The sequence below is a fragment of the Anolis sagrei genome, chromosome 1 (genome assembly GCF_037176765.1).
Source record: "Anolis sagrei isolate rAnoSag1 chromosome 1, rAnoSag1.mat, whole genome shotgun sequence".
In the NCBI taxonomy this organism is placed as follows: domain Eukaryota; kingdom Metazoa; phylum Chordata; class Lepidosauria; order Squamata; family Dactyloidae; genus Anolis; species Anolis sagrei.
In genome coordinates, this window is record NC_090021.1 from 242,907,286 (window position 1) to 242,920,682 (window position 13,397).

The 13,397-nt window shown below is 41.6% G+C and overlaps 1 protein-coding gene across 1 annotated transcript in view; it reads left to right on the top strand.

Annotated features, from left to right (window-relative positions):
* MUC5AC (mucin 5AC, oligomeric mucus/gel-forming) overlaps window positions 1-4,375 on the top strand; it is a 71,085-nt gene extending 66,710 nt beyond the window's left edge. The window contains exons 51-52 of the mRNA XM_067462593.1: window positions 153-264; window positions 3,034-4,375. Of these exons, the coding sequence (XP_067318694.1) occupies window positions 153-264; window positions 3,034-3,328 (407 nt within the window). The 3' untranslated portion in view covers window positions 3,329-4,375. The remainder of the gene's footprint in view (window positions 1-152; window positions 265-3,033) is intronic.
* Window positions 4,376-13,397: the final 9,022 nt, after the last annotated feature.

Below are 13,397 nucleotides of genomic sequence, written 5' to 3' on the forward strand. Positions count from 1 at the left end.
GCGGGGGGGGGGGGGGAGGAGAGAGATGGTCCCAGCAGTTTATTTTGTGTAACCTCTTCATACATGGATACAAGTGTACACATCACCCTATCTTCAGCCACAGTATGTAGCCATGCTGGTTTTTTAAAAAAATAATCTTATTTCCTTTACAGTGAAAATCTGTACGCCAAAAAGCACAAGAAGTGTCATCAAATACAAAGGCTGCGTAGCTTCTTCACCAGTTGAATTAACATATTGTGAAGGACACTGTGGCAGCTCTTCCATGTAAGTAGCAAAATATTATTTCTCACTCCTCCTGCAATCAATTTTTATTTGTGTTGTTGCAGATCTTGTTTGGCAGCCAGAAATGTATTGGCTGAATTCTTTATATTTTGTAGTTAAATGGGAGATAGTTATACATAGGGCCCCCTGGTGGCACAGTGGGTTAAACCACTGAGCTGCTGATCTTGCTGACCAAAAGGTAAGAGGTTCCAATCTGGGGGATGGGGTGAGCTCCCACTGTTAAGCCCAGCTCCTGCCAACCTAACAGTTTGAAAACATGCAAATGTGAGTAGATCAATAGGTACCACTTTGGTGGGAAGGTAACAGCGCTCCATGCAATCATACTGGTCACAAGACCTTGGAGGACTCTACAGACAATGCTGGCTCTTCAACCTAGAAATGGAGATGAGCACCACCCCCAGAGTCTGACACGACTAGACTTAATATCAGGGGAAACCTTTACCTTTACCTTAGTCATACACAGCAGATTTACAAAAACTGTTTAGATAAACACTGCCAGTTATGCAACATAAAGGCTAGAGTTTTACTCAAGATCAGATTATTTTAGTCTTTTCCCCCCCTTTCCCCCTTTTTGTCATAAAATATGGAGGTAGAAGCTATTACAAAGGTCATTTAATTTAAACCGATATATTAAACTCCTTTTGCCCATTGGCCATCCAGCATATTTGTCACTCTGTTCAAGAACAAGAGAGGATGGATTTCTATCTGACTGTGAGGTTTTAGTCATTGATGTCCTTGGCATCTCTTTCCACTCTCTGGTTCAATTATTCTTTGAATTTACATGACGAACCATATCAGACTTTGTGCATTTTTAACCACAGTGGCCCCATAAACTCCATCTGCTACCTAATCTTACATCTGCTGCTCAATCTTACATTGAGCTGCACAGCATGGTGCTCCATCTAGATTCTCCCGCTCAGCCCTGGCAGCTGTCAGTCCCCAAGATAGAGTCCTGCTTGTGGTGCCCAGTAGAAAGAGGTGGGAGTGGGTGATATCTTCAACAAAAATAAGCAGTAGGTCTCTACTTAGAGCAAGGAATCAATACAAGTGAGCTCACAGATGTAATGCAGACTCTTTTTCCTTCCCCTGGAAGCCCAGAGCAGCCACATTTGCATGCAAATTATTTTCCTCACTGGTAAGTAGCAGCAATAGTGTTGGATGGTGCACAACAGGCTAGAGAGCAATTCCCAGCATCCTATTTTTTAAAAAAGGCATATGCTACACTACACTTGTGCATGCGACTCTCATTAACAGGATAATGCCCATTGTCTATCTTTTTCCATATGGCAGTGTGCACTCCACCACTCCATAGATTTTCTTTTATTTTTATACATATGTATGTGTACATCCAGCTATATGGAATTTCTACCTCCATATTTGACCTTGTTACTTTGCATAAACCCTTACTTCATCACAACTAGGATTTCACTCAAGAACTACTTTTTAAAAAATACTTGGAAGCTTCCACTATATCTTAAACTAAAGCTAAACATGTTGGGTTCCTTCAACTTTCTAATGTCTAGGGTTCACTTTAGCCTGATTTGAACCATTCAGTTTGATATAGAGCATAGCCCTCACATGGCTGTGGACTGCAATGTTTGTTGGCTGTAAGAAGTATGATGGAGGTTTGATGGAAGTTGTAGTCCAAAAGATTCAGATAGCCATGCATTTCCAATCTCTGGAACTATGGAATGATTGCATATTATGAAAAACATTGTGGGGAAAAAACATCAGATATTTATTTACTTTCTGAGCATAGTTCTTAATGTTTGAAAAAAATCCAATTTGCCATAATTAAAGTTTAATGTCTTCTACTGGTAAGAAGATTTGAATCCTACAAAGGTATATATTATGCAGCTTAAAAATAGCTATAATGTCTTACTTTTCATAATTGATTGTGTTTTGCTCCTATCTGCATATTTTGTCTAAGATTTGCAAGTCATAGCAATGGTCAAGGAGACATGTAGGGCACTGAAGCTAGCCTAGAGACTCCAGTCCAGCCTGAGATTTTCAGCCATATTTGTAGCTTTTGATATGTCAGCAGACTTTGTCTGTACATTATCTCATTTGCTTTAGTAGGGAAATGAAAGTAAACACTGGTTATGTGTAAGGACATCAAGTCCTTGCATTTCATATCTTTTCTGATGCTTCTGCAGACCTGTAGCATACACATGTGGTCCTGCCCTAAAGCCTGGTTCCTGCTGTGGTAATTTAAAACTCTTACTTTTCCAAACTCTGGGAGCTCAGTACCATAGCCTTTCATGTAGCTACATCTCCACAGTAATACCAAATGATATTACTCTTCCAGCCCTAACTTTTATTGGATTTTGCACTTCTCCATTAGCCCTGTCCTGAAACTATTGCACATACTCTTCGCTCTCCAAGCTCAGTATCTATTACTGATCAGGCTAGGATTGTTTTTATGATGTTGCGTTGTGATATTGTGATGTGTTTATTTTAGTTTTGATTATTTTGATTTTATTTTGATTTTATTTCATTGCATCGTGTTTTAGTCTATGTTTTTTTCCAGGCTCTTCCCTATGTAAGCCACCCAAGTCCTTTTGGGGAGATGGAGGCGGGGTATAAAATTAAATTATTATTATTATTATTATTATTATTATTATTAAATATTCTAATCAATCGCCTGCCATGCAGACCAAAGTTGTGAAAACTAGCAACGGGGCCAAAATCTTCCTCCTGGATCAGCAGCTATTCTAATCTTTCGTTTGTTTTCTCTTTGTAATAATCTAGATATTCTTACAAGGCAAACACATTGAATCACAGCTGCCAGTGCTGCAAGGAACTCAGGACAACCAAGAAGCAAGTGACACTGACTTGTGCAGATAACTCCACCCTGGATTATTCTTACATTTATATTGATGAGTGTGACTGCATGGGTAGCGAATGCAATCCCCAGCCCACCTCCTCATCAGAACAACAGCAACAAGAAGAGGAGGAACAGCAACAGCAGCAGGAGGAGCAACAACAGCAAGAGCAGCAACAGCAGGAAGAGCAGCAACAGCAGGAAATACAACAGACACAATAGTACCAGCAAGGACAGGCCAATACATCGATTTTAACGACAGAGTACAAAATAAATTGAAATAAATATTCTATCAAGTAGAAAAATATCCAAGGCAGCATTGAAAACATACAGATGAATATTTTTCTAGATTTACTCTAAGTCTTTGTGTTTTCTATCTTTTTTTCTTTGGGGTACCAAACAAGAAATTCTCAGGTTTATGCTTTTCTTGAGTGAGTTACCCTATCCAGCTGCAAATTATATGGGAAGGGGGTGGAGACCTTGGTGTGAATTATTAGGATGCTGGTAGGAATATTAAAGGCCCTTGACTTGACTCCGCCCGCCCTTGTGAAGTTAGGACTCCAATATTAGCCAAGTGTCACATGAATAGCAACATTTCTAATGGAAGCACACGACTTCTTTTCTTGACCACTAGTTGGCACTAGCCAGGCATCATTATGGAGCAGAAGAGCTACTAGGAGAGGCCCATTCCATTCCATTCCAATTTCATTCCTCAAGACTGTTTGCTCATATTTACAGTACAAAAGCTAAGCACCTACTTTCCCAGTTTTTGCTCTGTTCTTTCAACTTCTGTTTCTACAAACTTCAGTCTGGTGAAAGACGTGGGGCTACAGTACTAGGTTATTTGTAGATTATTCTTGTGCAAAATGACAACAAACAAACCCTGATGAAGTACGGCTGCTGCTGAAGAAAATTCTCTGTTTACATAGTATCCTCAGCATAGTAACTGTATGAAGATTTGAATGTTTTTAATAACTGTTTACAGAATGAGTATAGATTAGATATAGAGATGTATATGCCAAAGGGTCATATGAAGAACTTTTGTAAATTGAAATAATAGCAAAAGCAATAATATAAATTCTGTTCCAAGCCAGCTAGTTATTTTTTTAATGTTGTACCATTACTATTTATTTGTTAAGGGAAAATAGACTTCAGGGGCTATTTTCTTCAGAATTATTACTGCCTGGTTGAGGGATAACTTCACCTTTGCCATTTTTGTTTCTTTAAAAGAACTGCTACAATGATTAATAAACTTTCAGCATTTTGCAACTGTTTTGTCTTTTCTTTCTGATAACCTGTACTTCTTTTGTAAACATTACTTTGCTACAATAACCTAACATGACTACCTCATCAAATATACTTGTTTTGTCTCAGAGTGGATGTGCATGGGATTCACAACCCGACCCCAGCCTCAATCCTCATGAAAACTATCCACCAATTTCCATGCTATTGTTAGCCATAGAGGGAAGATTCCTATCAGTATCACATCTAGTTTTGCTCTTAGTACGAGAACCCGGTTTGCAATTTTTATTAGCACAGCCAGGGTTTTCAAGGGACTCAGAGAACGGCACATTTAGAATATCCATGACAGTGCATAATAAGTTCATCCATCTCTTACATATATGAAAAAGTACCAAGAGAAGAAAGAAAAAAGACAATGACTTACTATTTTCCAAGTCATTTTTGCCTTTCACAGTTCTAAGAAAACAGTAAAGAGAGTGTTGCAGATTGCAATCCTGGATTTTTTTTTTTCAGCTGGATCCGAAGAGGGCAATTGCAGAAAGTAATACTTTTAGGACATGTATTTGAACTATTGTGGAAAAATGAGTCGGCTACATCAATACTCAATTGCAAAATAAACAGTTTTTCTCAATGTTTTTAGCCGAGGAATCCATGAAATAAATCAATATAAAGTCGTTATCAAAATTCATTCAATGCTAATCAAGGTCACCAATTGCATTATTCCCACTTGCCTCTGCTGATGAGATAATACTTCTGGAACATGGTGAGACAATACTGAAAGACCCGTCGCAAACTCTGTTCCTGCGGGAGCAAACCTTGCTAGCATGTCCCTGATGTCATGAGACTCCGCCTCTCGCCCCGCCCCTTTCTCCACCTCTTTGTCCTTGCTAGAGTGGTTTTTCCTTTGCTAGGGCAGCATTGCCAGCATACTCTCTCAGTTGGCAGAATTCAACTGAGAGAAAATGCGGGCAATGCTGCCCTAGCAAAGGAAAAACCACGCTGGCAAAGAGAAAGGGGCGGAGAAAGGGGCGGGGCGAGAGGCGCAGGCTCATGACGTCAGGGACTTGCTAGCAAGGTTTTCTCCCGCAGGAACAGAGTTTGCGATGGCTCAAAGGCACTAGAGTTTAATTGAACTCAGTAGGGCTTATTTCCAAGGCTATTTTTCAAAAGAAAATTGTTTTGGCAAAGACCTACTTGCTCGGTGAGCAAAAGGCAATGGCAGCAATGGAACTCCTCCTCACCAGCATGGGTATTTTAGCTCCTCCCACAACTTCCCCTCCCACATTTTAAACTGGGATCAACAAATGCCAGTTGTTGTTGTTCATTCGTTCAGTCGTCTCCGACTCTTCGTGACCTCATGGACCAGCCTACGCCAGAGCTCCCTGTCGGCCGTTACCACCCCCAGCTCCTTCAAGGTCAGTCCAGTCACTTCAAGGATGCCATCCATCCATCTTGCCCTTGGTCGGCCCCTCTTCCTTTTGCCTTCCACTTTCCCCAGCATGATTGTCTTCTCTAGGCTTTCCTGTCTCCTCATGATGTGGCCAAAGTACTTCAACTTTGTCTCTAGTATCTTTCCCTCCAGTGAGCAGTCGGGCTTTATTTCCTGGAGGATGGACTGGTTGGATCTTCTCGCAGTCCAAGGCACTCTCAGAACTTTTCCCCAACACCACAGCTCAAAAGCATCGATCTTCCTTCGCTCAGTCTTCCCTAAGGTCCAGCTCTCACATCCGTAGGTTACTACAGGGAATACCATGGCTTTGACTAGGCGGATCTTTGTTGCCAGTCTGATGTCTCTACTCTTCACTATTTTATCGAGACTGGACATTGCTCTCCTCCCAAGAAGTAAGCGTCTTCTGATTTCCTGGATACAGTCTGCATCTGCAGTAATCTTTGCACCTAGAAATACAAAGTCTGTCACGGCCTCCACGGTTTCTCCCTCTATTTTCCAGTTGTCAATCATTCTTGTTGCCATAATCTTGGTTTTTTTGACGTTTAGCTGCAACCCGGCTTTTGCGCTTTCTTCTTTCACCTTGATTAGAAGGCTCCTCAGCTCCTCCTCGCTTTCGGCCATCAGAGTGGTGTCATCTGCATATCTGAGGTTGTTAATGTTTCTTCCAGCAATTTTCACCCCAGCTTTGCATTAATCCAGCCCCGCACATCGCATGACGTGTTCTGCATACAAGTTAAAAAGGTTGGGTGAGAGTATGCAGCCTTGCCGTACGCCTTTCCCAATCTTGAACCAGTCTGTTGTTCCGTGGTCAGTTCTGACTGTTGCTACTTGGTCCTTGTACAGATTCCTCAGGAGAAAGACAAGGTGGCTTGGTATGCCCATCCCACCAAGAACTTGCCACAATTTATTATGAGCCACACAGTCAAAGGCTTTAGAATAGTCAATGAAGCAGAAGTAGATGTTTTTCTGAAACTCCCTGCCTTTCTCCATTATCCAGTGGATATTGGCAATCTGGTCTCTCGTTCCTCTGCCTTTTCTAAACCCAGCTTGAACATCTGGCAACTCTCGCTCCATGTATTGCTGGAGTCTTCCTTGCAGGATCTTGAGCATTACCTTACTGGCATGAGAAATAAGGGCCACTGTACGGAAGTTTGAGCAGTCTTTCGCATTTCCCTTTTTTGGTATGGGGATATAAGTTGATTTTTTCCAGTCTGATGGCCATTCTTGTGTTTTCCGTATTTGCTGGCAAATGGCATGCATCACCTTGACAGCATCATCTTTTAAGATTTTAAACAGTTCAGCTGGGATCCCGTCGTCTCCTGCTGCCTTGTTGTTAGCAATGCTTTTTAAGGCCCATTCAACCTCACTCCTCAGGATGTCTGGTTCTAATTCATTCACCACACCGTCAAAGCTATCCTCGATATTGTTATCCTTCCTATACAGATCTTCTGTATAGTCTCGCCACCTTCTCTTGATCTCTTCAGCTTCTGTTAGGTCCCTGCCATCTTTGTTTCTTATCATACCAATTTTTGCCTGAAATTTACCTCCAATGTTTCTAATTTTCTGGAAGAGGTCTCTTGTCCTTCCTATTCTGTTGTCTTCTTGCACTTCCATGCATTGCTTATTTAAAAATAGTTCCTTATCTCTTCTGGCTAACCTCTGGAATTGCGCATTTAACTGGGCATATCTCCCCTTTTCACTGTTTCCTTTTGCTTTCCTCCTTTCTTGGGCTACTTCCAGTGTCTCAGCAGACAACCATTTTGCCTTCTTGGTTTTCTTTTTCTTTGGAACGTACTTTGTTGCCGCCTCCTGAACAATGTCGCGGACTTCTGTCCATAGTTCTTCTGGGACTCTGTTTACTAAATCTAGTCCTTCAAATCTGTTCTTCACTTCCACTGTATATTCGCTAGGAATGTTAGTGAGATTATATCTAACTGGTCTGTGTATTTTCCCTGATCTCTTTAGTTTTATTCTAAATTGGGCAATAAGCAGTTCGTGATCTGAGCTACAGTCAGCCCCAGGTCTTGTTTTCACCGACTGGATGGATGTCCGCCACCTTTGGCTGCAAAGGATGTAGTCAATCTGATTTCGGTGCTGACCGTCTGGTGAGGTCCATGTATAAAGCCGTCTTTTAGGTTGTTGGAAGAGAGTATTCATTATACACAGCGAATTTTCCTGGCAGAATTCTATCAGCCTGCGTCCCGCTTCATTTTGTTCTCCCAGACCATGCTTGCCTGTGATCCCTGTTGTCATTTGACTTCCCACCTTGGCATTCCAGTCTCCTGTAATGAAAATAATGTCTCTTTTTGGTGTATTATCCAGTAGGTCCTGCAGATCCTCATAGAACTGATCTACTTCTGCTTCTTCAGCAGCTGTGGTTGGGGCGTATATTTGGATCACTGTGATGTTGAAAGGCTTTCCTTGCACTCGAATTGAGATCATTCTGTCATTTTTTGGGTTGTATCCAAGCACCGCTTTAGCGAATTTCTTATTAATTATGAAGGCTACTCCATTTCTTCGATGTTCCTCTTGTCCGCAGTAGTAGATCTGGTGGTCATCTGATGTGAAGTGGCCCATTCCAGTCCATTTCAGTTCGCTGACCCCCAGAATGTCTATCTTTAGTCTTGACATCTCACCAATAACAACATCCAATTTGCCCTGGCTCATAGATCTTGCATTCCAGGTTCCTATGGTGTGTTGATCTTTAGAGCATCGGATTCGTCGTTCGCCTCCAGTACCGTCCAGTACAAATGTCAGTACATTACAGGAAAGGCCAAACTTTCTGATGATTTCAAAAAATCAATTTCTCCACCACCTCTTGAAATGTTGAAAAAGACTGCTGGTCTCCACACTTAAAACTACACAAAGACTGCTGTCTTCTTACCTTGAAGCCAAACAAATATGGTGGGATCATATGGTGGCTTCCCAAATTTTAAGTGTAGGACTCGGTGGAATTTAATCTATGTAATGAAGTGGTTCAACTGTCATGGCTCAATGCTATGGAATCCTGGGAGTTGTAGCTGGACAGAGAAGGCTAAAGACCTTGCAAAACTATAATCTATAATCAAAACTATATACCATTAAGTCATAACAATTAATTCTACAGTGCAAATTACAGTGCAAATTACAGTGTAATTTTATTTATAATGAAAATAAATAATCCTTTTAGGGAAAAACATTTTTAGAACATGCTGAGCTAACACTAGAGGGCAATATGTATACAGTGTATACACTGAGTCGCATTATTTATTTATTTATTTATTTATTTATTTAAAATGCCCAAGAGTGGAATATTTTATGATCCAGTTTGGGACCTAATCTAGTTGCTAATCCTAATGATGCAATCATGAAATCAAGGTGACATATGAGTGTTGATTTACTAATGATCACTTAATTGCAATGAATTTACTTTAGTTTGGATTAGTAAATGGATTTAGAATCATGGAACATAGAATTGGAAGAGACTATAAGGGCTATCCAGTAAAACCACATTCTTCCCTTCAGGAAGACACAATTCATTTTGTAATTTTATTTAAGACACCATAAAAGCATTGCCAATTCCCAACCAGCCACTCTTTAACAACCTCTAGAGTAGGAAACTTCACCACATTTTGAGGCAACGTATTCCACTGTTGAAATGCTCTTACCATAAGGCAGTCTTTCCTAATATTTAGGTGGGATCTCTGCAGTTTGAATTTATTGTGCCATACCTTGGCCATCCCTCATAGGGCTTGGCTTCTAAACCTTTGATCATCTTAATCACCTTTCTCTGCACATAGTCTAGCTTGTTCATATCCTTCTTGAATTGTGATGCCCAAAAAGTGCCTCAAAGAGGCAGCAGCTACTTGAATATCACTGTCAGATTAATTATTGCTGGAGGGAAGCAGCAACTTGAACCTTTATGCAAGACATCTTAGGGTCCTACCATACTGCCCCTATACCAGAATCTGATCCCAAATTATCTCTTTATCCCAGGTTATCTGGCAGTGGGGACTCACATATTCTGGTTTAAAGTAGATACTCTGGGATCAGACCCTGGGATAAAGGGTAGTGTAGAAGGGCCATTAGTCCTTCAGATACAATTTTTGTTGCAGAAATTACACATAAAACAGCTCTTTCATTAAATTCTTCTAGGGCAATGGGGAAAATGCAATTTATGCATAAAACCTCCAATCCCCTATTTTTTTGTGGTTCCCCATTAAAACAGCCCAAAAACATGCCATGCCAATATTAAAAATCAACTAAACAACCACCAGAAATCTGGCCAGAATGCCCCTGAATGCAGCTTTTTTACTTCTTTCACCCTCAATCCCCTTCCATTAAAATAAACTGAAACTGAAATTAGAAGTGATGTGATGTCACTTCAATGTCATTGGAAACATGTTGATGCAGCCCACTGGGCTATTTTAAGCTGTTTTTACCTGCACAGTAGTAAAGAATGACCTCTAATTCCATCCTCGCTATTTACTGTTTTCTTTCTATAAACAGAAAAGCAGCTAGGGCAAGGCCCTCATATCAATGAAATACTATAACAGGGGCCATTTCTTTGCAAAATATGGTGGAGATAAGCTGAAGTGATACCTGTAGTAAGCCCTGCAATAAACCTTAGCTGGGAAAGAGTGGGGTTCTCACCAGCCAAGCTTACCATTGATATATGTGTCATCCTGCAACAGGGAGGATAAACAGCAGCTGCCTCCAGCATCACTTACTGAGCATCCATGAAAAACAAAACAGAGAGAAAAGATGAAAGCAGATAATTATCTCTTACAAGCTACCCATAGCACATTAAAGAAGCAAAGATTCTGAATACCAAAAGGGATATCACAAACAAAGTGGAGGTTGAAAAAGAAAATCATTGCTGGATGTACCGTGGAAAATTTTAAGTGGTTGTAGAAGCAGTTTTGCTTACCTGACACGGTTTCATGTCACATGTGCATATTTTGAGTTTTGAGGGAAACATTCAGAAAAAACTTGTATTAATCTTTGTTTTTGTTTTGCAGGATCATATCCCTATTCTAATTTTCTTTAAACATGTTATTTACCAAACATTTTGTTTTAAAAAATAATACCTGGAAACACATCTACTTTGCTAACTGACCTGTTAAGATAGGATTTCATAACCATATTGCTTAAAAAATGTATCTGTTGAAATAATTAACAGTAATAATTTCCCAGCAAATTTCAATGTGTATGGATATGGAAAGCACTTAACACACTTACTTACTTACTTACTTAGGCGATCCCTCGCTTTCCGAGGATGATTGTCTTCCAATATTCTTGTGGGACCGTATGTGGCTGTGGAGCCCTATTCTTGCTCTGCATCTTCTTCTGTAGTGAGGGCATTGGTTTCCAGGTGGAAGGCGGTCTCGGCCAGGGTTGGCTTGATGCGCCTTCCTCTTGGCACGTTTCTCTTTTTCACCCTCCACTCGTGCCTCCTCAAATTCTGCAGCACTGCTGGTCACAGCTGACCTCCAGCTGGAGTGGGCAAGGGCCAGGGCTTCCCAGTTCTCAGTGTCTATGCCAGAGTTTTTAAGGTTGGCTTTGAGCCCATCTTTAAATCTCTTTTCCTGTCCTCCAACATTCCGTTTTCCGTTCTTGAGTTCGGAGTAGAGCAGCTGCTTTGGGAGACGGTGGTCGGGCATCCGGACAACATTGCCGATCCAGCGGAGTTGGTGGCGGAGGACCATCGCTTCAATGCTGGTGGTCTTTGCTTCTTCCAGCACGCTGACGTTTGTCCGCTTGTCTTCCCAAGAGATTTGCAGGATTTTCCGGAGGCAGCGCTGATGGAATCGTTCCAGGAGTTGCATGTGACGTCTGTAGACAGTCCACGTCTCACAGGCATAGAGCAGGGTTGGGAGGACAATAGCTTTATAAACAAGCACCTTGGTATCCCTACGGATGTCCCGGTCCTCAAACACTCTTTGCTTCATTTGGAAAAATGCTGCGCTTGCAGAGCTCAGGCGGTGTTGTATTTCGGTGTCGATGTTGACTTTGGTGGAGAGGTGACTGCCAAGGTAGCGGAAATGATCAACTTTTTCTAATGTTACACCATTAAGCTGTATCACTGGCATTGGAGAGGGGTTGGCTGGTGCCTGCTGGAAAAGCACCTTGGTTTTTGCAATGTTCAATGACAAGCCGAGCTTCTCGTATGCTTCTGCAAAGGTGTTTAGAGTGGCTTGTAGATCTTCTTCTGAATGCGCACAGACGACGTTGTCATCAGCATACTGGAGTTCTATAACGGATGTTGTTGTAACCTTGGTTTTGGCTTTCAGTCTGCTGAGGTTAAACAGATAGATGATTTCCACTCCGGTGGGAAGCTTCCCATCAACAAGGTAAAGTATCATAGTGATGAAGATGGAGAATAGAGTTGGGGCAATAACACATCCCTGTTTGACACCAGATTCCACCTTAAATGGGTCACTTTGGGAGCCACTGCTGTCCAAAACTGTTGCCATCATGTCATCATGGAGGAGCCGCAGGATGTTCACAAATTTGTTTGGGCACCCAATTTTTTGGAGGATGGTCCAGAGAGCACTGCGATTCACTGTGTCGAATGCCTTTGCAAGGTCGATGAATGCCATGTACAGAGGTTGATTTTGTTCTCTGCATTTTTCTTGGAGCTGTCGTGCAGTGAAGATCATGTCCACGGTTCCTCTGGAGGGGCAGAAGCCATTCTGGGATTCTGGGAGGGTGTCTTCTGAGAGGGGCAGAAGGCGGTTTGCAAGGATTCTTGCGAGGATTTTCCCAGCGGAGGTTAGAAGGGAGATACCTTCTGTTCTTTCCCCTTTTTTGAAGAGGGTGATGATGGTGGCATCCTTGAAGTCTGCTGGGATTTTCTCGGTCACCCACACTTTTTCTATGAGCTGGTGGAGTTGTTGTGTCAGCTCAGGTCCTCCCTCTTTAAAGATTTCAGCAGGGATCCCATCCGGTCCGCTGGCTTTGTTATTTGTTATTTTTTTGTTGGCTGATGGCATTGCTGACTTCTTCCAGACTAGGCAGTGCTGCAAGCTCATCCCTGGTTTGTTGTTGCGGGATTTGTTGTTGAGTCGCCCTTATGGGCTGAGAATGGCGGTTAATAAGTGCATCAAATAAATAAATAAATTTGTGAGAGGACCTCTTCAGCCACATTGGAGCTGCGGTTCAGGAGGCTTTGGTAGTGTTCTTTCCAACGTAGTGCAATTGACTTTTGGTCCTTCAGGAGTTTGGTTCCGTCTGATGAGTGTAGAGGCTGTATGCCATGGTTTCTTGGTCCATGGATGACCTTTGTGGCTTTGAAGAATCCCTAAGCATCATGGGTATCTGCCAGGTGTTGGATTTCTTCAGCCTTCTTTGTCCACCAGATGTTCTTGAGTTCTCTTGTCCTTCTTTGGACTTCAGCTTTTGCACTGGCGTAGATCTTTTTCTTAGCAGCACAGTTGATGTCTCTCTGCCATGTTTGGAAGGCTTTCCTTTTCTTGTCAATTAGCTGTTGGATCTCGATGTCATTTTTGTCAAACCAATCTTGATGTTTCTTGGTTTGATATCCAATAGTTAACACAATATATTAAACAAAAATGGGATTCAAAATAAAAATAATAATTAAAAATAGCCCTCTAATGG